The sequence below is a fragment of the Aquarana catesbeiana genome, linkage group LG01, assembly GCF_042186555.1.
Source record: "Aquarana catesbeiana isolate 2022-GZ linkage group LG01, ASM4218655v1, whole genome shotgun sequence".
Taxonomy (NCBI): Eukaryota; Metazoa; Chordata; class Amphibia; order Anura; family Ranidae; genus Aquarana; species Aquarana catesbeiana.
Window position 1 is genome coordinate 140768402 of NC_133324.1, and position 24132 is coordinate 140792533.

The 24132-nt window shown below is 42.4% G+C and overlaps 1 protein-coding gene across 1 annotated transcript in view; it reads right to left on the minus strand.

The window, feature by feature from the left end:
* The window catches only part of FCHO2 (FCH and mu domain containing endocytic adaptor 2), a 216302-nt gene that overhangs the window by 53801 nt on the left and 138369 nt on the right, over positions 1-24132 (minus strand). The window contains exons 9-13 of the mRNA XM_073624347.1: positions 23333-23377; positions 23156-23228; positions 19126-19150; positions 10234-10294; positions 7248-7423 (exon numbers count right to left, since the gene is read on the minus strand). Coding sequence (XP_073480448.1) covers positions 7248-7423; positions 10234-10294; positions 19126-19150; positions 23156-23228; positions 23333-23377 — 380 coding nt within the window. The remainder of the gene's footprint in view (positions 1-7247; positions 7424-10233; positions 10295-19125; positions 19151-23155; positions 23229-23332; positions 23378-24132) is intronic.

Consider the following 24132-nt stretch of genomic DNA (forward strand, 5'->3'; position numbering starts at 1 on the left):
TTACAGGTAAGCTGTAATAAAAATCCTATTTTCTTTATCGTACATCATGGGACACAGGGCCTTAAGTAATTACTTAATGGGACGTCCCATAGCAATGCCACTTGAGGGGTGGGAGAAACAACCCGCAGGGTACACCCAGACTTGAGGATCTATACTGCTGCTTGCAGTACACTGCGCCCGAAGGCAATATCCTCATACCTCTTTACATCCACCTGATACAATTTTGTGAATGTATGCACTGAAGACCAAGTTGCGACCTTACAAATCTGAGCCATGGAGGCCTGATGACGCACTGCCCAATAAGCACTAACCGACCTGGTAGAATGCGCCTTAACTAGAAACGGGGGAATCTTACTCCTTAGATCAGAAGTTTGAATTATCACTTGCCGAATCCACTTAGCGACAGTGGATTTCGACGCTGCCTGTCCTTTTTTAGGACCCTCTGGCAGAATAAATAAGACATCAGACTTACGAATCTGAGCAGTTTTCTTTAAATAGATTTTCACTGCTCTCACCACATCAAGACAATGTAGAGACCTTTCTTCCCTGGAACATGGTTTTGGAAAAAATGATGGCAAGACAATGTCTTGGTTTAGGTGAAAACCTGAAATTACTTTTGGCAAAAACCCTGGACGAGGGCGTAACACCACTCTGTCCTTATGAAAAATCAAATATGGCTCTTTACAAGAAAGAGCAGCCAATTCTGAAACCCTCCTTGCTGAGGATATAGCAACCAAAAATACCAACTTCCTTATCAGAAATGGCTGTTTTTGTAATACAGACCCAAGTGTTCAAGGTAGGTATGACGGCCGGATTAAGCCACGTCACCCCTTGTATAAAGCCTCGGACTAAAGAATGAGTAGCAAGTGATCTTTGAAATAAGACCGATGAAGCTGAGACTTGGCCTTTAATAGTACTTAAGGCCAATTTCATTTCTACCCAATGGCAGAAAGGCAAGAATTCTGCCTATGATATATCTCCGAGGGTGCCAACCCTTGGATTCACACTAGGAAACATAAGCCTTCCAGACTCTATAATATATAGTTCTGGAAGCTGGCTTCCTAGCATTAATCAGGGTAGAGATAACTGACCCGGAAAGCCCACGTTTCTTTACAATCCCATAACCTGAAAGTCCAGGCCTTTAGAGCCAGACGTACTGCCCGAATCTCTAGGATATTGATGGGCAAAATTCTTTCGGTTCTTGCCAACTGTCCTTGGACAGTTGTCTTTTCTAGTACTGCTCCCCAGCCTGAAAGGCTGGCATCCGTCGTTACCACTTTCCAGATGACTGGTCTGAATGATTTTCCTTTCAGCAGATTCTGGGTTAATAACCACCAAGTGAGGCTTTGGGCCACTAAAGCTTAAATTGTTTTGTTCCAAGCAGACAGGATACTGTTTTGCAACAGTCTTGAATGGAACTGGGCATAGGGAACTGCTTCGAATGAAGCCATATTAATTCCTAGCAACTTCATGCAGAGGCGAATGGAGGGATTGCCAATAGACCTGACCCTCCACACCAGCTCTCTTATGGAGTTGATCTTTGCTTGAGGCAAGAACACCCTTTCCTGGGCTGTGTCTATGTACTCCAGCCTTTTTAGAGGTATTGAGGAAGATTTCTCTAGGTTGAGAATCCAACCCAAACTTTTCAGATAGTTAGTTGTAGTGTGTACGATTTGCTCCAAACGAATCACCTATTGATCTATAAGTAACAGATCATCTACTGTAGGTATGTTATGACTGTTATACCCTGTGCCCTTAACCTGGCTAGAGGTGGGGCCAGCACTTTGGTGAACACCCGGGGTGCTGTGGCTAGCCCGAAGGGCAGGGCTACAAACTGGAAATGCTGCTGTTCTAACTCGAACCGCAGAAACTTTTGATGAGCAGGAAATATAGGGACATGCAGATATGCATCTCTGATGTCGATTGACACCAGAAGTTCTCTTCCTAGAAGGATAGAGACTACTGACCTGATTGTATCCATGCGAAAGGAGCGGATCTTCAGGAATTGATTTAGCTTTCTTAGATCTAGAATGGGTCTGACATCTTCATTTGGTTTTGGTACCATGAAAAGATTTGAATAAAACCCCAGATTTTGCTCTTTTATGGGGATCTATATGATCACCCCTTGAGATATTAATCGGTCTAGTGCCTGAAACAGAGATTGTTTCTTCTCTGGATCTTTGGGAACGCTTGATCTCAGGAAACGAGACAGTGGAAAATCCCGAAATTCCAGCTTGTACCCCAGCATTACCGTGGAGATGACCCATCTGTCCTGAATTTCCTTTTTCCAGACTTCTGAAAATTGCAGAAGTCTTTCCCCCCACCTTGGTGAGGGGGTTGCCTCTTCATGATGAGGCTTTAGGATTCTGTTTTGCAGATTTCCTACCCCAGGGCTTCTTTTGAGCCTGGGTCATTACCCCTGAGGTTTTCCTCTAGAGTCTGGCGGTGGAGGCCCGTCGCCACTGCCTAGAGGCAGAAGCCCCTGGCGCAGGGGAGAGAGCCTGTTTAAATGAAGGGCGTTTATATTTTCTTTTGACTGGTAAAAGAGTACCTTTCCCACTAGAAACTGACCATTAGCTTGATATATTTATCCAAGTCTTCTCCAAACAGTCGCTCCCCATAAAAGGGGAACCCAGTTAGGAGGTTTTTACATGGTGTTTCAGCTGACCAAATTTTCAGCCACAGGATTCTACGCATATGTACAAGCAAACAATCTTTAATGGCATCTATGGCAAAACATAATGCATTAGGTAGTTCAGTCAAATCCCGAGCTTGTTGTGAAGGAAGCTCTCTAAGGGCCTGTTTAAATTGGTCCTTTAGGGATTGGCAGATGCCTATCGCAGCGACTGCGGGCTGATTGAGGGCACCTGCTATGGAAAAGGCAGATTTTAGCAGGGATTCCAACTTCTTATCTGTTGGATCCTTAAGCATCTGTGCATTGTCTACAGAACAAATTATTATTCACATTGGAAATCGCAGCGTCAATTGCTGGTACTTTCCATTTTTTTGAGAATTTCTCCTCCAGAGGATAGAGAATTGAAAACCTCTCAGGAGGGACAAAATGCTTATCCGGGTAATCCCATTCAGTAAAAATAAGCTGTTCTAGTAATGCATGTGCTTTAAACGCATGCAAAGGATGGGAAGGTTTTAAAGAACCCAAAAAAGAGGCCGAGTTTTCATGAGACTCTGTTAGAGGCAGCATGAAAGTGGAACGGACCATTTCTGTAAGAGATTGTATCAGCAATTTCTCAGATTGGGAAGCTGAAAAAGGTTCATCCACCGTTGTTTCCTCTGCGGAGGAATCATCGGTTTGCTTTTCTTCCTGATCGATTGAGGGTAACACCTCATCATGTGCCCACTGTTCCCCTTGCAAAGCTGAAGTGGGGGAAGGGGACCTAGTACGCTTCCTATCCATTTGAATGGAGGATGCGATTAAAGCCGCTAATCTTTCTTCCAGACCCTGGAGGGAGGAGAAAAGGGCATCTTCAGTCACGTATACAGGTGCTGAGATATGAGAGGTAGCTGCACCATCAATTTGTTCCAATGGCTCACCCTGAGTTGCCGTAATTGGCTATTCAGGCGAGGATGACAGCGTGGAAATACAGCTCAAGATCCCAATGCCTGGGGGTGAAACCTTTACTTTTTTGGCAGGCATAGTCCTAAGTACAAAAACAGAGGTGCTATACAAATTGCACTAAATCGCTGAAAATAATCACAACTTTTAAAGCTGCTATAAAGTTCAGCCTAGTGCTGGAAAAAGAGCATCCTTCCTGAATCAGGAATGCCAGTTTTGCAACCCATACGTGTCCCACAGCTCGTGTGTCCCTGTGTGCAAGCAGCTTGTTTCCTCCTCATCAGCAGAGGAGAGACTGTCACAGCTGTATATTTATCTGCTCTTAGCCTGCCGTGCGTCCTCGGGGACGTTCACGGCACCTGCGTTTAGGCTCCGCCCCCTCCAAAAAATTCCACCCCCTTTTATATTTAAAAAGTTTCCAGCGCCCTTGTGCAAAGTTTTTAGGGTCCCAGACCCAACACACAATGGGGGGGGGGGGGGGGAGATCCAGCACAGATACCCTGTTTCCCCGAAAATAAGACCTAGCGTGATTGTCAGTGATGGCTGTAATATAAGCCCTACCCCCCAAATAAGCCCTACCCTGTTTTCCCGAAAATAAGCCCTACCCTTAAATAAGACCTACAAGGACTTTAACTAGGGCTTATTTGGGGGGTAGGGCTTATATTGCAGCCATCACCGACAATCGCGTTTGGTCTTATTTTCGGGGAAACAGGGTATGTAAAAAATAGCCACAGTAAAACAAGTTTTAGCTGTATTTTTTTTTTTTTGAAAGCCTATGGCGTAACACACCCAAAAAACTTCACCCGGTGCCAAAAAAATGTGCACACACATAGAGAGTGAACACAAAAAAAGTGCAACGGGTACACAGACGTGCCAATTCCCTGATCCCCCGGGGCGTTAGGCTCCAGACGGGGATAAAGGTACTATACAATGGTCTGGTTGAAACCAGACAGACCCCCTTTCTCTGGAGGGCCTGCCGAAACAGAACCCACCCAAGTACTAGGTGGGGCTCCCCCGAAGGAAGACCCCATGAGAGAGGGCGAACTAAGCCAGAAGGCCATGTCCACCCCTTCCCAAGACTTTCAGGGCTGGCCCGAGGACCCGCATTCTTACTCTCCACACAGTGAGACAACCGTGTACAAACATAAATACAAAATGTGACAAACATAGGCATCAAAATAAATAAAATAAAGAGGGGAAGGGATAGTGAAAGTTTTAGCGGTATTAGTGGGACCGCCGCATCCCCCGCGGCGGGGGGGTTGGGATGTAATTTAAAGGGGGTACGGCGCTGCTGTCCCCCTAACCCTCTGGTCCCATTAGGGAGAGAAAGAGACATTTTTTGCAGATTTCTTTTTTTACCTTGCAAATCTCCGGTTCACATGCTGTGCAGCCAGACATGGACTGAGCTAATCAGTGAAGACAACAAAGTAAGGTGTGTGCATAGACTCCATCTAGTGGAGATTTTAAGGCATGACAACATTTTTTCCTTTAATGGAAGAAATACAAAGATGTTTTTAATACCCAAGTTTCTTCCCTTACCTTATCCTAGCCACAGGATTTTGCTGAATTAACACCCATCACAGCGGGCTGAGTTTAGCAAACCTTCAAGGACTGGGTCCCTAAAATGGGGTTCCAACTGCCTTGGGCCATGTACAAGCACCCCATCAGGAAGCTTTACGTAATGTAACAAGACCTAAGCCCTGTGTTCCTGGGGTCCAGCCCTACAAAGAGGCGTTACAGGCAAAACCTCGTGCTTCGGATACGAGGTCCCAGGTACCATCCATCTTAGGCCTCAGTGGCACTGTGGATGAATCTGGCTTCTTTTCATGGAGGAATTTAAATCCAGCATGAATCCCTTCTGGAGCTCCTCAGAGCACTTCTTCACTCGTGACCAACACCTTAGACACTGGCGAAAAAACTGATGTGCTCCTGGACGGAGGAGGGGTTATATAGGGAGTAAACTTCCTTTGATTGGGGTTACCAGTGTCAACACCTGAAGGTGGCCTATAACCCATTAAGTAATTACTTAAGGCCCTGTGTCCCATGATGTACGATAAAGAAAAGGTGTCGCTTTTTTGCAGTGCCTATTATTGCATTGCCACACACTGCGATGTTTGTCTGTTGGCAAGGTGTATTGGAGTGTCATGCAGAAAGAATGCCAATACATCACACTAAAAAGCATAGCTCATGTTACCACAGAGCAGTGGACTCCAAACTGAGGCCTGGGTGCCAGATGTGGCTCTTTGCTTGCCTTTATCTGGCCCTTGGGGCACTATTCCTTCCTCAGACATTAACAATGGGGCACTATTCCTTCCTCAGACAATAACAATGGGGCACTATTCCTCCCACTGAAACGAATAATGGGTCGCTATTCCTCCAATCTAGCCCAGTGATGGGACACTATTCCGACAGACAATAACAATTGGGCACTATTCCTCCCACTGAAACGAATAATGGGTCGCTATTCCTCCAATCTAGACCAGTGATGGAACACTATTCCTCCCACTGATACCAATGATGGGACATTGTTACCAACGCCAGGACATTTTCTACTCCCACTGGTCACTGTCTAAAAGACAGTAAACTGGCCCTTTGTTTAGAAAGTTTGGAGACCCCTCCCATAGAGCAATGGTGTGAATGGGAACCTAATCAGCACTGATGACGATGATGAAGGTCCATTGTTCAGCAGGCAAGTTACATAGGAAACTGCAAAGCTGAAAGATAAAATAGTGGCCCCTTTTCCAGGTAAATCAGTCTGAATATACTGTATGAATCTCAATTGTATGTTTAGCTGTCTGCAGAAAGTAGCACAAATCAGTTCTAATACAGTCCATTACCTTCTAATAGTAACTTTTAAGATATGTGTACTTACGTCAGACTGATACTGTAATATATTTACATTTTCCAAATATTTGTGGTGTTGTAAGTATAAGTTTTTTTTGGTCAAAAACCAAAATCTAAAACTGTGGCAACCTTAGGATCTAGTAGATTTTCACAAACCCCCTACTGAGGGATCGATTAAACTCCACCCATATGACAAAGCCCTAGCACAATCACTCAGAAGGATATCTGAAAGATACAGTGGAACCTCGGATTGCAAGTAACATCGTTTACAAACTATTTCATTTTTAAAATTCTGACTTGCTTTGCGAACGTTCTTGCAAGACGAGCAGGATTCAAGCCTCTGGAGTGTGCAGTACCGCATTTGGCCAGAGGGGCGGGGGGGCCCGGGGTGGGTGACGCTCGGAAACATTCAGAAACACTCCATTCCTGAGTGTCCGAGAGTCTTTCTAAGCGCTTGAGTGTCTACGATGCCCCCACACCTCTGGCCACATGCGGTATAGACAAGCAGTGGCTGTGGAACGGATTATCTGAGTTTCCATTATTTCCTATGAGGAAACTCCCTTTGATATACAAGTGCTTTTGATTACAAGCATTCTTCTGGAACGAATTATGCTCGTAATCCAAGGTATTACTGTACTTTAAATATATACTTCCTATTCTAAAGCTTCAAACTGCTATAATAGCATCTGCAACATCAGCAATTAAATATGCTTGGTTCTGTAACTTTTTTTTATTCATCTTGTGATTACAATCATGTTGATTACTAACAGCAAGTTGCATAAGTTGAACTTTATACATGATTTAGATCACAGGTCACACTAATACTCACAGAAGGTGCTGGTGAAAGGGATATATTTCCAATAGAAACCTTCAGTTCATCTAGGGAGGCCATAGTGTGATGGGAGCCATTATTTGGCTGCACAGGTTTGATCTCAACATGAAATTTTTTAGGCCCATCATCATCGGGTTCAGAATCACTTGAGGAGTAAAAATGATTTTCTTTGGTATGTGTGCATCAGTTAAGAAAAGCTCTGATTACTTGCAGTTATATTATAACAAAACCTAACTATCCAAGAGAAAAGAGCACTCTGCATTTAGAAAAATCAAATGCCTTTGGTTATCCACCAAGAACAAAGTGGAAAGATACAGAATTCAGCAGGCATTTAGTAATCAGAAAGAGTTGTGTATTCACAACAAAAGGTAATAAGAACACACCAAATGGTACAGTGGCCTTGTAAAGTAAATCAATGATTACTTTAATGTAAAAGGTTAACGTATATGTGAATCCTCACCTTGTAAAAAAACCCACTCAGCTTTAAATAGAAGTGAAAGGCAAAATATTTATGTATACACACACACATTATATATATATATATATATATATATATATATAACATTATAAAAAAGGGGGGGTGTATTAAGTGATCACGTACCCTCTGTTCTCAGCTGCATAAGGTGCTCAGAGAGCTAGAGACAGCAGCACACAGGTTTTCCCAGTGAATGGCTCTGCACGGGGATGAGTGTCAGCAACAGCTAAAAAACTGACCACGCTGTGCTCTCTCATGCCTAGTGTGGTCAGTTTTTAATAGGAAAGTGGAGGTACTGAAAGGAACCCCAGGTATTTCAAACAACGGAAGCAATACAAAGAGAATGGCATACATGGTACAGCAGGCATATATCAGGAATATGAAATGTTGGGTTTACATATTCTTTAACCACTTCAATACCGTTGGACATCCATGGATGTCCTTAAGTTGAAGTGGTTATACCGAGGATGATGGCATCATCCCAGTAGAGTTGCATGATTAATTGTTAAAGAATCGAGATCGCGATTCTACCCCCTTGCGATCTTAAAAAAAGCATTTTCTCGATTCAATGCAGAGTGTTCAAAACATGCAGCCTGCCAAGTTTCTCACAACACTGCTTAGGCGGAGATAAAGAGAAACATTGTAACATATAGTTCTTTTACATCAAAGGGATGAACTTCTGTCTGTAAATGAGGTCAGTTTAACCACTTAAAGACTAAACCTTTTTTGACACTTGTTGCTTACAACTTAAAATCTGCATTTTTTGTTAGAAAATTACTTAGAACCCCCAAACGGTATATGTATTATATATATATATATATATATATATATTTAGCAAAGGCCCTAGAGAATAAAATGGTGGTTGCTGCAATATTTTATGTCACACTGTATTTGCGCAGCGGCCTTTCAAGCACAATTTTTTGTGTGAAAAAAACACTTTAATGAATTCAAAAGAAACTAAATGGCAAAGTTAGCCCAATTTTTTGTATAATGCTAAAGATGATGTTATACCGCGAGAATCGTGATCTTTATTCTAAGCAAAAAAAATTGTGGTTCTCATTTTAGCCAGAAACGTGCAGCTCTACATCCCAGTATCAAAATTTTCAGGCAGCGATACCCTCTTTGGCAGAAGTGATTAGAGTGACTGAACAGCCACTCCATCACTTCTGTCCCAGCTCTGCTGTCCAAGGATTTCATCACTTCCGGTTTCCAGGTCACTGTGTACCTGGATGTTAGTGGCCAGGAAAGCAGCCAATCAGACCAATCTGTGTCTGATCGGCTGCATGAAAGGCTACAAGAGAGATTTGGGGTCTAACAGACCCAAGATCTCTCCATAAAGAAGACCTGTCATGGCCCATGCTGTCACAAGGGGTGTTGTTCATCCCTTGTGATAGCAATAAAATTAACACAAAAAGAAAATAAAGAGTGTAAAAAAGTTTTGGATAAAATAAATAATAAAAAAACAACAACAACAAAAAAAACCCACAAGATTTAAAGCGCCTCCGTTCCCACATAGCTATCCCACACACATATGTAAACGGTGATCGCACCACACTTGACAGGTATTGTCACCAACGTAAGTGTGAGAGCAATAATTCTAGCACCAGACCTCCTTTGTATATCTAAACTGGTGACCTGTAAAGGTATTTAAAGCGTCGCCTATGGATAATTTCGTGTACTGTAGTTTGGCGCCATTCCAAAAGTGGACCCAATTGTAAAGCAAGACATGTTAGGTATCTATTTAGTCGGCGCAACATCATCTTTTATACCTTACCAAAATTGGGTATTATATTGCGTTTGTGTGCAATAAAATTCATAAAAGTGTACTTTTTAAAAAGAAAATTGCGTTTAAAAAAACGGCTGCACAAATATCGTGTGACATAAAAATTGCAACACCCATAATTATATTCTCTATGGCCTCTGTTATATATACATATATATATGCTTGGGGGTTCAACGTCAATTTCTAGCAAAAAAAAAAAAAAAAAAGATTTTTACATGTGAGAGGTGTCAGAATTGGCCCGGTAAGCAAAATGAAGACTTATCCATCCACTCTTTAAAGTCTTGCACAATAATCCACTCCAAACCGAAACACAATGGAGCACCAGTTTGGAGCAGATTATTATGCAAAATTTTGAAAAATGAATAGGTAAACCATCAAACATTTATGCTTGAAAGCTCAACATTCAAAATAGTATTTGCTTTACATGGCTGATGTTTGCTGTTAGTCATTTCCTGTTTGCATATGGCTTGGTGTTGAAGCCAGGCTGCCAGCGATTGCACAGTTGTGTGCTCTTCGGAGCACTTATACGAAGAGGACAAATTTGTCAAAGTCTATTTGATCCATCACTGGAACCAATATCCTATCCTATGCAGAGCACAGAAGCCATTTTAGACTACTATACATATAAAAGACAACACATGCAAGAGATTTAGGACACATAGAAACCAACACCATTGATTGAAACTTATTAGCTTAAAATGCAAGAAATTTTGCCAGAAAAAGGATATAATTCTGGTTATCTTCTGGTTTTATACTATACCCTTCTTCATCAACTGTAGGAACATTCTGGAAAAGAGAGCAAATATTAAAAATGTATTTAAAGACTGCACTACAATGTAATAGTACAACTTTCTTTACAACACAGACAAAAAAAATCCTTGCATCCAAGGATAATGCAGCATGCTTGCTCTGGTTGTGTACATGCTTCACTCAAGAAGAGTGGCATATGTGGATGACTCTGTGCACCCTACCAATATCTTATCTGTACAGTTTTCCCGGGTAACTGTTAAGCCTAGTAAACATGGGCCGAATGCCGGACGACATCGGCTGGTTCAATAAAAAGCACCCAAAATTCAGCTCATTTGTATGGCAGCTGGTCCGACAGAAGCCGGCTGGAATTCTATCAGACGAGCATGCTGGAAAACCCGCAGCTGCCCAGCTCTCGATCAGCGGTTTCAGCCAATGCTAAGAGCACTAACCAGAGTGCTCTGATGGGGGGCTATCCCCCTGTCAGAACACAACAGCTCAGCAGGGGAGATCACTGTACTAACATTGGATTGTCAGTACAGCGGCTCCAACCCGAGCTGTCAGTACATCGGGTTAAACAAAACAAAAACTGATAATGTGTACTAGGCTTAAGACTGGTCATACACGAGTTTTTTTCAATTTAACCAGAGTGAAACCTTTCTGCAGTGTCTTTGTATTCTGACTGACCTCTCCGCTGTCTGAATACACTGATCAGTGCTGTAGCCAATTGCCTGCAGCACTGATCAAGCAGAAAAATAGGACTGTCGAGAAGAAGTCGACCATTAGACCAATCATGGATCGAAATTCAGCCAGTCTCTGCTGAACCAGATAAAATTCGATCCATGTATGGCCAGCTTTGGACATCTCCTTTAATTGCTAATGCTAAACAAACCAACACAGATTTTTAAGTAACCAGTCCTTTGATACGAAGAAACGCTGGTTCCTCCAGACCTACATCAACTGCCTAGTATTGTGGAAGAGTCCAGGAGCATTAGATAGATAATTCTTGATAGGTTCAACAGATATTCTTTAAACCTTTCAATGAGCAAGAGCAGAGGACATTGTAGTACTTTAAGTAAAATAATCACTTCCAACCAATACATTAAAAAAAGATGTCCCTTGGAGTACTGAAAGGGAAACTTCCCAATAGAAACATGGTGAATCCACTCATTATTTACTCTTCAAATGCAAGCTGCTTGCCTATCATGCTGAACCTCTAGATGTATTGATGGTCTCCTCTGGCTCCACCCCCTCCTGTATTGATGGCCATGGCAGAGAAAGTTAACCCCCCATCTCCCCACTTCCTGCACTGGTGGTCATGGCAGTGAAAGGTAATCCCCCTCCCCGCGCATTGATCTTCATGGCAGTGAACGTTAACCACTGCATTACAACCTCCCACCTCACTGTTGATCACTTACCTGATCACACGCTCCTGCACTGATCTCCCCCCCCTACTTATACTGTGGGCCCTGATAATGCCACCAACAGTACAGCCACTCGCACACACAGATTGCTCCAGTGCCCGGCACCCCGCTGCCTACATGCGGAGGGCCTGCGGTATGTGTGTTGGACACCAGGTGTTTAGATGAAGGTCTCTCAACTACCAGAGTAAGTTTCTGCTTTTCATAACAAGAAGGAAGTTTAAAGAGACCCTGTCTCTCCTGCAATTTAAAACATGCAGGTAAAAGCCCAGAAATATCAAGTATTTAAATTGTCTAATTGCAGTGCTGTTTTTTTTTTGTTCTATAAGCAATTTTTTAATCACCTGTGTGATTAGTGGGTCTAATGGGAGTGGTTTCATAATTATCAGTCAGCTTAGGCAGCTGCAGGGCACTAGTGAGGAAATCTGCTGGGTCTGCATCCCTTTAGACGGGTTCCTATTGGAAATATCTCACCAAAAATGACATTTTTGTTGCAGGGGATACCTGAAATCTGATTTGTATCTAAAGCTGGCCATACACCTATAGATTATCTGCAGATTTTCTATGGTTAGATGGAAAAAGTGGAAGATTCCTCCATCCACACAGTTTAGCGAACATGGAGAAATCTGTTGCACTTTTTCCATCTAACCATAGAAAATCTGCAGATAATCTATAGGTGTATGGCCAGCTTTAGGCAGACTTCTGGGAAAATTGGTGAGACAATCACACAAGCAGGAAATGAGGTTTCTGGGGAGTGGTTAGTACACATTCTGTGTACAGAACTCTTCCATGTAGCCATATTGCTTTGCATTTAAAGAAAATTACAGCGGCTGCAGATTGAAAAGGAAAGGTAATTTTTATTAATATTCAATTATAATATGACTTGCATCGCATTTGTACTATATTACTATATTATTTTTTCTTTATTTGCTATTTTTTTTCCACACGAAAGCAGAGTTATCCTTTAAAACGATTGTTTTCTACAAGCTCTTGCGGCCTGTGTTCATCCAGTGTGGAAAAAAACAGGTCACCTCTGATTGTTTGGGCAATGGATAAGGGTTACAATCAGTTTTAACCCTTTCGCTGCCAGGTCCGTCAAACAACCTGACAGTAGGGGGGTTTTACACACATTCCCAGTGGCTACAGCCACTGGGATTCTATATAAATCTGACAAGTAGACTCCTGTCAGGTGGAAGCATTTGGGCGGGTGCGCTGATACCCGATCTGCATTGCATTACATTCAGTCGAGCACAGGGGAGACATCCGGGGTCTGATAGACCCCGGATGTCTCATTAAAGAGAACCTGTCACCAAAAAATGATCACATAGGGAACTTTTTGTCCCCTATGTCAGTGGTTCTCAACCCAGTCCTCAAGTACCCCCAACAGGTCATGTTTTGGAAATTTCTCTTAGATAAAATAGCTGTCCAAAATACCAAGCCATTGGCTCAGTTTTAAAGCACCTGTGCAAGATAAAGGAAAACCTGCAAACATGGCCTGTTGGGGTACTTGTGGACAGGGTTGAGAACCACTGCCCTATGTGATTGGAAAAATATTAAACTTACACCCAAGCAGATAAAATACACCCCCCCCCAATATACTATATTATCAAAAGTATTGGGACACCTGCAGGCATATATATGCCTGCAGGTGTCCCAATACTTTTGATAATATAGTATATTGGGGGGGGGGGGGGGGTGTATTTTATCTGCTTGGGTGTAAGTTTAATATATATATATATATATATATATATATATATTTTATTTCAGGTACTTATATAGCGCCATCAATTTACGCAGCGCTTTACATATACATTGTACATTCACATCAGTCCCTACCCTCAAGGAGCTTACAATCTAAGGTCCCTAACTCACATTCATACATACTAGGGACAATTTTGACAGGATCCAATTAACCTACCAGCATGTCTTTAGAGTGTGGGAGGAAACCGGAGTACCCGGAGGAAACTCACGCAGGCACAGGGAGAACATGCAAACTCCAGGCAGGTAGTGTCGTGGTTGGGATTCGAACCAGCGACCCTTCTTACTGCTAGGCGAAAGTGCTATCCACTACACCACTGCATATATATACACATACATACATACATACATACATATATATATACACACACACACAAAAAACACTCACGAAAAAACTTTTAATGGCATCCCAGATGTGGACGAGAAGGCCTAGCTCACAGTCTCCGCTCTAATTCATCCCAACGGTGTTCTATCAGGTTTAGGTCAGGACAGTCAAGTTCCTCCACCCCAAACTCGCTCAACCTTGTCTTTATGGACCTTGCTTTATGGACCATGTTGGAACAGGACGGGGCCATCCCCAAACTGTTCCCACAAAGTTGGGAGCATGAAATTGTCCAAAATGTCTTGGTATGCTGACGCCTTAAGAGTTCCCTTCACTGGAACTATGGGGCCAAGCCCAATTCCTGAAAGGCAACCCCACACTATAATCCCTCTCCACTAAATGATTTGGACCAGTGCACAAAGCAAACCTCACTGGCCTGCACAGAGTCTGCGAGCCAGGACTTCTCATCCACATCAGTGCCTGACCTCACAAATGCGCTTCTGGAAGAATGGTCAAACATTCCCATAGACACACTCCTAAACCTTGTGGAAAGCCTTCCTAGAAGAGTTGAAGCTGTTATAGCTGCAAAGGGTAGGCCAACTCAATATTGAACCCTACGGACTAAGACTGGGATGCCCAATACTTTTGACAATATAGTGTATACACATGTACAAACGTAAACGCATGCACCAGGGGCGCCACCGCATTAAAACGCAGATTGTGATACATATTCCATGCACGCTGAAAAGAGAGCAATATTTGTAGCACCAGACCTCCTCTGTAACACGAAACTGATGACCTATCTTTTAAAATGTTGCCTATGGAAAATATAGGGTACTGAATTTTGTCACCATTTCACAGGCAAACGCAAATTTAAGGTTTGACACGTTGGGTATCTATTTACTTTGTGCAACCTCATCTTTTAGATATTACAAAAAATTGGGTATTTTATTGTGTTTACGTGCTCTAAAATTAACTTTAGCATTAACCATTGCGGTAATATCAGTTGACATAAAAAATTGGAAGTACCACTATTTTATTCTCTAGGGTGTCTGCTTTCAGAAAATATGTAATGTTTTATGTAATCTTCAGGCCTAAAAATTATTTTTTTTAAGCATGCGTAAAAAAAAAAAAAAAAAAAAAAAAAAAAAAAAAACGTCTTGGCAGCAAATGGGTTAATACCAATACATAGATGGACAAACTAATATGTGTTATTATACATTATAACAATCCTCAATGTACTAGCATGAGAAGGTGGCTTTAAGTGCATCTCTGTAAAACACTCAATACTTTCTAGTTTTTGCACGAAAGACAGACAAGTTTCCAGTTCAGTGTGCCTCATAAAATATTAACTCTGAGCACCACAACAAGCAAACCAGAAAGTAAACATTGTAAGTCAAACCCAATTAGGATCTGCTTCACCGATTTAACCTTGCAGCTATCGAGAACTCGCACTTCATTAATGCGACTGTTCTGAGTTAACGAACGCTCCCAGGAATTTTTCTTTTCACACAATATATTTTAAAGCAAAAGAGAGGGTGGCATAGTTTGAACATAAAGTATAGCACCCTCCATGGTTCTAGCCAGGATCATTTTAGAACAAAGAATTCAGGGCAATTGTAACAAGTTCAGGTAATCATTGCCAGCACCACCGTGTGCTCACTGATGTTATCACAAGCCCACTTAGTTGAGTATTATTTTATGATCCAATGAAATGCTTCTGTGTGGCAGTGCAACCTGACTCCATAGGGGAAGGTGAACAATGAGGGTCTGTAATATCACAATCTGAATATTAGAACATGGACAAAGAATAAATAGTCTGGCAAACAGTGGGAAGTCAGATTTCAATACACCACTCAGTCTAAGCTACTGAAAGCCATTTTCCGGACATTGCTGCTCTTGCATTATGATCCCATTTAAAAGCCTCAAGCTGGTGTGCAATGATAGTATCCCTGGTACAGCAATCTGCAGCAACCTGATTTGGTCTACAGTAGAAAAGCAAGCGTAAGAGGAGTATGCAATCCACTGCTCTTTTATGAAGCTGGTCGTCACTCAATCTGGAAGAGGAGTGGCTGAGTGACGCTGTACCGCAACTGTGCCAAAGCACAGGAAACAAACTGCCCTGGAAGAGGAGTGGCTGGATGAAGCTGTGCCGCAACTGTGCCAAGGCACAGGAAGCTGAAACTGCCCTGGAATGGAAGTGGCTGGATGAAGCTGTGCCGCAACTGTGCCAAAGCACAGGAAACAAACTGCCCTGGAAGAGGAGTGGCTGGAGGATGCTGTGCCGCAACTGTCAAAGCACAGGAAACAGAAACTGCCCTGGAAGAGTGGCTGGATGAAGCTGTGCCGCAACTGTGCCAAGGCACAGGAAGCTGAAACTGCCTTGGAATAGAAGTGGCTGGATGAAGCTGTGCCGCAACTGTGCCAAAGCACAGGAAGCTGAAACTGCCCTGGAAAAGAAGTGGCTGGAGGATGCTGTGCTGCAACTGTGCCAATGCACAGCAAGCTGAAACTGCCATGGAAGAGGAGTCGCTGGATGAAGCTGTGCTGCAACTGTGCCAATGCACAGAAAGCTGAAACTGCCCTGGAAAAGGAGTGGCTGGATGATGCTGCGCAGCAACTGTGCCAATGCACAGGAAGCTGAAACGGCCGTGAAAGCGGAGTGACTGGATGACGCTGTGCTGCAACTGTGTCAATGCACAGGAAGCTGAAACTGCCCTGGAAAAGGAGTGGCTGGATGAAGCTGTGCCGCAAATGTGCCAATGCACAGGAAGCTGAAACTGCCCTGGAATAGGAGTGGCCGGAGGATGCTGTGCCACAACTGTGCCTGTGCACAGAAAGCTCAAACTGCCCTGGAAGAGGAGTGGCTGGGTGACTCTGTGCCGCAACTGTGCCAAAGCATGGGAGGCTGAAACTGCCCTGAAAAAGGAGTGGCTCGATGAAGCTGTGCCAAAGCTGTGCCGCAACTGTGACAATGCACAGGAAGCTGAAGCTGCCCTGGAAAAGGAGTGACTGGATGAAGCTGTGCCGCAACTGTGTCAATGGACAGGAAGCTGAAAATGTGTCTCCCAACGTAGTCTCTGGCACCAGCTCAGTATGAGAAATAAATAAAAAACTGGGCCATGAATTGTCAGCTTAAACTGAAACTAAACATACTGTTTAATTTACATTGTCTCTTCTATTTCTGTATGTGGATGATGGCACTATAATATTAATAAATTAGCACTATTTTAATTAAAAAAAAAAAAAAAGTACTTTTTTTCTGATCGATACACAGCTATCATATGACCCAGCTCTTTCCCAGCCTGTCTGCAGGGAAACATAAGCAAAATGAGCTTCTAGTCCTCTGCTACTGGTCACATGTTCAAAATGAACAAAACAGCCTTGGGAATACAGAGTAAAAATAAATAAAATCAATAATATCAATAAAAGATTTTAAATTGTCACGCAAATATATATTTAAAATCAAATCTTTATTATTTTGTGGAAATAACATAGTGTGGGCAGATTTATGCGAGTCACAGGTGTCTGTGTCACACCCCTCCAGTCTGTGTCTTAGAATAAGAGGGAGGTGAAGCCTCCATTAATCTACATGTGATATCCCACCCCAAAATCAATAATATCAATAAAAGATTTTAAATTGTCACACAAATATATATTTAAAATCAAATCTTTATTATTTTGTGGAAATAACATAGTGTGGGCAGATTTATGCGAGTCACAGGTGTCTGTGTCACACCCCTCCAGTCTGTCTTAGAATAAGAGGGAGGTGAAGCCTCCATTAATCTACATGTGATATCCCACCCCACTGTGTTTAGCTGGTTAGTGGACTGCCATTTACCACTGTGTACACGCCCATATGTGAGACTTTATATACACATGGGCAATTCAGATGTGATAGGGAGCAAGTGCTAAGCATAGGAACTCACTGAAAATTGAGCATGTGCAGAGTTGCTACCACAGCTGCAAAACCCCTAACAGAATCAGGGACATGAACTGAAGATGGAAATAGAAAACCGCAGGATCAACCAGGTTTATTTGCAGAATACAGAAAACAAATCTCATAGTGATTGAGTGAGTATGAGCAGCATGTAATACACCATTTATTGATAGTTTTTTATGATGTAGGTTTAGTGACACTAAGGGCACTTTCACACTGAGCAGCGCCGGGCGTCGGTGGTAAAGCGCCGTTATTTTTAGTGGCGCTTTACCATCATTTTTGCGGCGCTTTACGCCCACTAGCAGCCGAAAGAGGGTTGAAAGCGGCGCTTTGCTGGCATTTCGGCGGCACTGCTTATTGACAGGGGCGCTTTAGAAGTGGTGCATACACTGCTCCTAAAGCGCCTCAAAGAAGCTGCTTGGAGGACTTTTTTGAGCATCCTGCCAGCGCACCGCTCCAGTGTGAAAGTCCTCGGGCTTTCACACTGGAGTGACAGGAGAGGCGCTTTACAGGCGCTATTTTTAGCGATATAGCACCTGTAAAGCGCCTCAGTGTGAAAGAGGTCTAAGTCTGTAAAATATTTGGACTCCTCATTTTCCATCCTAATATCTATGATCACCAAAAGAAAAAAAAGAATGAGAGTGGTTTATTAACCCTTCTTCACTACATTCAAAATTAGAAAGAAAAAAAATGTTGGGGGCTGACACATGGACTTGCACTGAAGGATGGGAGCAGTGAAGCCAGCCATTAGGCATTAACTACTAAGCTGAAAGCAGAGCCTGTATATGTAATGAGCAAATATTGACAGCACCAGACGTGCAGACACTGACATCCACAGAAATACACACACCAATTCTAAAACATTAACTCACTGATAAGATTATTTACATAAAACTGATTAATTTCACATAAAATAGGTAACACGTCATGTGTTCTTTTCCTTATTATCTACAAACAGAAATGTGCAATAAACTTGGCATGACCTAGCAAAGCAAGCAAATATATTGGTTTTAAAAAATACTTTATAGAACGCTATTGCTAAGCATGACTACATTTTCATAAAGGTCATTTCACACGTCCCTACAGTTGCATTCCCTCAAAGTAAATGAGCAAAGCGTACATATGTTTGTTCAATTCACATCACGTACAATATTATATGCATATACAGTTGTATCAGTACTGTTGTACTTTGGAGTCACCAAGCACAACTGTCAGCACATGGCTGTGACTTATATATGGGCGGTTTTTGATTTTTAAAGCAGAGATATGGCTGCAGCAAAGCTGCTGCTTTTTAAATGGATCCCACATCTCTAATATCATTTTTAGGCACAGCTGATTGTCTCCTGACATCTGAAACTAGCAGCTGCATTTGGTGTAGGTGCATCTACTGAAACATAGGTGTTTAACTGCATGGAAAAGCAGCACTTACTATTGAATCAGAATCTGCATTCTCTCTGGAAAAAAAAAAGAAGAAAAACATATTTAGATAAGACTCAAACACATATGTTATCACACGCTAGCCTTATTGATTTCATTTAGCTGGTAGGTGAACTCTTGTAGAACACACTATATAGGGTTAGAACTCAGTTTTGGTGGGTGCTGGAGAGATAAACTACCTCATAATTTTTTTTTATATTTTGCAGGAGCTTTATTGACAAGATATCTGCACTTAGGTTCCTGGATATGCATGCCAGCTGTAGACATTATGAGGAACCTCACTATGGCCCCTTTCACACAGGCTGTCCGATCAGGTCCACCTGTCCGTTTTTTTCACATGTATCTGATCAAAGCCTCCATTCATCCCTATGGGGCAGCGGTGACATGTCCACTGACACCCGCTGCTATCCGATCCTGTCCGTGAAATCCAGACGGATGGAAACCCTATTTTCCATCCCTCTAGTGGATCGGTTTAAATGAAAACAGACAGGCGGACCGGTTTCATCCAATCTCCCCATAGAGGAGAGCAGGGCTCTGACAGGTCCGTCTCTGCACAGTGAGCGGAGACGGAACTGTCACCTGCCTGTTCAGCACGGATCAGCGGAGCGATCTCCCGCTGAGCAAAACAGGGTCCGCCAGGTGGAAAGCCCAAGTGAAAGGACCCTATCCCTGCTGTTGAATGGAAAGTGAAGAATTTGCCAAAATGAGCCTCCGGACTCATGCAAGATATCCATGTTGCACTACCGACCCTGCACATCCTTTGCACATGACCTGGCTAAGCCCTCATATTCTGTTCCTATGGTCCAGAATCTTTTACATTCTTAAGAGGTTCCTCATGAACATTATGGATTACTACATCCCAAAGACTTGCTCATGAACCATGTTCCAATATACACCAATCAGCCATAATTTTATGACCACCGACCTAACATTGAGTAGGTCCCCCTTTCACCGCCAAATAGCCCTGACTAGTTGAGGAATGGATACCACTAGACCTCTGAAGGTATGCTGTGAATTCTGGTACCAAGCCATCAGTAGAAGATCCTTTAAGTTCTGAAAGTTGTGAGGTGGGGCCTCCACGGATTGGAGTTGGTTTTCCAGCACATCCCACAGATACTCGATGGATTGAGATCTGGAGAACTTTTTTTCCTCAAACCATTCTTGAACCAATTTGCAGTGTGGCAGGGTGTATTATCCTGCTGAAAGAGGTCACTGCCATCAGGGAATACAGTTTCCATGAAGGGGTTTACTTGGTCAGCAATAATGTTTAGGTAGGTGGTACATGTCAAAGTAACATCTACATAAATGACAGGATCCAAGGTTACCAAGTAGAACATTGCCCAAAGTATCACACTGCCTTCACCGGCTTGCCTTCTCCCACTGCTCTGTGGTCCAGTTCTGATTCTCACGTGCTCATTGTAGACGCTTTTGGCTGTGGGCACAGGTCAGCAAGAAAGAGCAACCTGACGGGTCTGTGGCTATGCAGCCCGATACATAAACTGTAATGCCATTTTTTCTGCCTTCAACACAACTTTTTGGACAACATGTTTACTTGCTAGCTATTATATCCCATTGACTTTCAAATGCAATTGTAACTAGATAATCAATGTTATTCACTTAACCTGCCAGTGATCACAAAATTATGGCTGATCTGTGGGTTAGTTTCTTAGGTTGTAAAGCTATCCTCTCCCCTTCATCATTCCTCCTTCTGAAGCTGCTCAATGAGACTTTGCCAAAATACAAACCAATTTGTCTAAAGCTTACCACAAACTTATTACAATCTCCTTTAGAACACAATGTAACTCAAGGCCATGCTTGATTGAATCTAAATTTATTGGAGATATTAGGTAGAACTTCAAATTTATCAAATCTATGTAATATAGAATTGATTGTACAAAGATGAAATAGCCAGATTGTAACGTGTATGGTAAGCCTAAGTCATTCATGCTGGGGAAACATCATAAGATTTGCAGCCTGTGGTTGGAATGTATGAATCATACAGCTTAAAAGCCAAGTTCACATAGAAGAAAAAAAAAGCAGGAAAAAAACATGCATCTATTATTTTTTCCACAGAAGCCTGCAAAACATTGCACCTGTAATTAGTGGATCATGGGTGCAATGTCAGGCTCCTGCAGACTGTTCCTCCTGCTTTCTGTCCGTGACTCTCCTCTGTACGGGGTTTCAATTAGAACACTGGAGGAAGTGTCAATGGACTCAGAGAGTGCGCCGACTACAGTCCATGCAGCCCATTGAGAGCTACAAGTGTGTCTGCTGCAGTGGAAACTGGAATTTGTAATTTATCTATTACTTCCAGAGCAAGCAGCTGTGTGGAGGAGGGGGGGGGGTTGGGGTAAGGACTCCTGCAAGCTAGGACAGGGGAGGGGGGGGGTCTTGGGGGTGAGAAGAAGAGGTGTTTACGAACAAGTTGCCTGTTATATACTAAATACGTGTGTAATTTGTTCCTAGGGGTGAACGTAGGCTTTAATTCAACTTTAATTTGAGGGACATCTTCCCAACTAGAGTGCCTCCTTACATGGGGAACTCTTCAAGCTTCATAGCACTATTGTTTATTTGTGGGTCTGTTGATCCCAAGTCAGTTGTTGTATGTGTTGAATGAGTACTGGAATAGAGTACAGAATTATGGCAGTAAGATTTCACTACTTTCGTGGTACCTTGCTTCATATCTACTGGCAATGCCAACCCTACTAAAGATTGGTACAGGATCTTCTTCAAAGATTGTTTGACTCAAACCTTCCCTTTTGTCCCAAGGTCTTTCTATTAGGGCTACTTCCTACTACTTTATCTAGACTTGCTAAGAAATGAACGCGTCATGTACTAACGGCATCCAGATGCTTTGTGGCTCTTCAATGGAAAAGGCAAACACCGCCAACCTCCATTGAGTTGTACAAAAACGTGGAGATAATGAAGTCACTTACTGCTCGCCTCACCGATACAGTTGAGCAACATAATGCAGTCTGGGTGCCTTGGCACTCGCGAGAAGACTCCTTATAACAGTTTAATGTGTCCCAATGTTGACAATGGCGGTATGCTCCAATCCACGGGAGTGACAACCTCAGGACCCCTCTTACTTTTGCTCTAATGGGCCTCAGTTGGACCTTTCTGGGATAGGGTCCATTGGCTGATATTTTCAAAGTTAGACAGTTCAATATATATTTTGGTTAAACTCTGTTATTGATATTTGCAGATGTCTTACTGTTATTATTCATGCATTCCCTTCAGACCTATACTTTTAATGGATTGCTGGTCTGTTGTGGACCGTATATGATGCCCTCTGTTGATTTTTCTTTTTCGTTATGTGAAAGCAAACTCTCAGACCCCTTTCACACTGAGGCAGTTTTCAGGCGTTTTAGTGCTAGAAATCGCACCTGTAAAGCACCTGAAACCTGCCTCCCATTCATTGCAATGGCTGCTTTCATACCCGGATGGTGTGCTTGCGGGACATTAGAAAAAGTCCTGCAAGCAAAATCTTTGGGGAGGTTTGGGAGTGCTGTATACAGCATAAACAGTATACAGCGAAAATACTTTTCTTCAGTGGGGGGGCATAACGCACAATCTGTGGCTCCAGTTACTAATAATCATAAGACTGAAACCCACCACTGGACCAGATCACACAGAGCTGGCTGTCTGATGGACAAGAACGCAGACACACTACCTGCTTTTATCACCCGCCAAAAGTAATGTGTTCATTCTTATCAGCTAATCACTGGTGAAGAGCTAGGGGCACTTATCCCACTGCTGGGCATTAATCCAATTGAGGTTTTGCACTTTGTTACTAAAAACATTGAATGTATAGCATCACTGAACTTTGTGAGATAAGCTTTATTACCACAAAGGTTCTGGGAGACACGGAAGCTCTTTCATAAATCAATATTCAAGATATGAAATTTGAAATGTGCCAGAAGTATAGTAAAAACCTATTTTCCTTGCAAATACTTAATAACGTATAACTACAACAATGGTCCTATTTTCTTGCAGAAATGCCCTCACAACACAATACTTACACAGATTCTGTATCTTTCTCCTTCTTGATTATTGTTGGAAGCCCAAATGGCTTTCTTTTCTTCGTCCTCAATCCTGGGAACATTTACAGATACAATTTCAGTTGTGGTGGATTGAGGAAATCAATGTGTTATAAAACCATCTGGTTCAATTCACAATCAAGACTCAGAATAACTCACCTTCTATTGCAATGGCTGTGTTGCATGCTTCAAACTCAATGAGACCTTAAGGAAAGTAATAAAAAAAAGTTTTAAAGAGAAACTCTTGCAAAGTAGAAAAGCATACAAGAACTGTTTAATGAACCCAAAGTTTTATGAAACATGATGCAACCACCCTTGCTGCATTGAGAGGCTGGCTAACATAAAGAAGGTGACAACACTATTCATAGTTTTCTGTTCTACAGTATTGGTACCTTTGTCTTGTTTACTGCTTTTCCTTCTGAATGTACCATCACAATTTCAACATCCACACTAAAGCTCAGTAAAAACCTGATTAATGACCAGCACTCTAATAATTCTGATAAAAGCCTGTTTTAAAGGAATATAAATAACAGTGTATCCAGGTGCTGCAATACTGAAAGTGGTCAATCTTACATTAATCCAGTCCAGAGAAATTGAATCCGTTACTGCTCGCCTCAAGTCACTCAATTCTTAATCTCAGCGTAACGGAGAACTGACCCCAGTTAATTAAAAGGAGATCAATGCCTTGCCTTAGCTTATAAGAAATCAGCACCATATTAACCCCCAAACGCTAGGCACAGATAACATTTTCTTACTATAAAAAAATGTCTATTTAGGTTCTGATTGCTGCCTATCTTCCACCGTCACCTTCTCTATTTTCTGTTCTCTGTATGTTATCCACATCCTCGCTCCAGCTACTTTATGTAAAACATAGCATGCCTTGTGAAGACTACATTTCCCAGGTTACATTCTGATTAGAACTGATGAACTAAGTTAGAAAGGTGTTATCTTTAAGGACT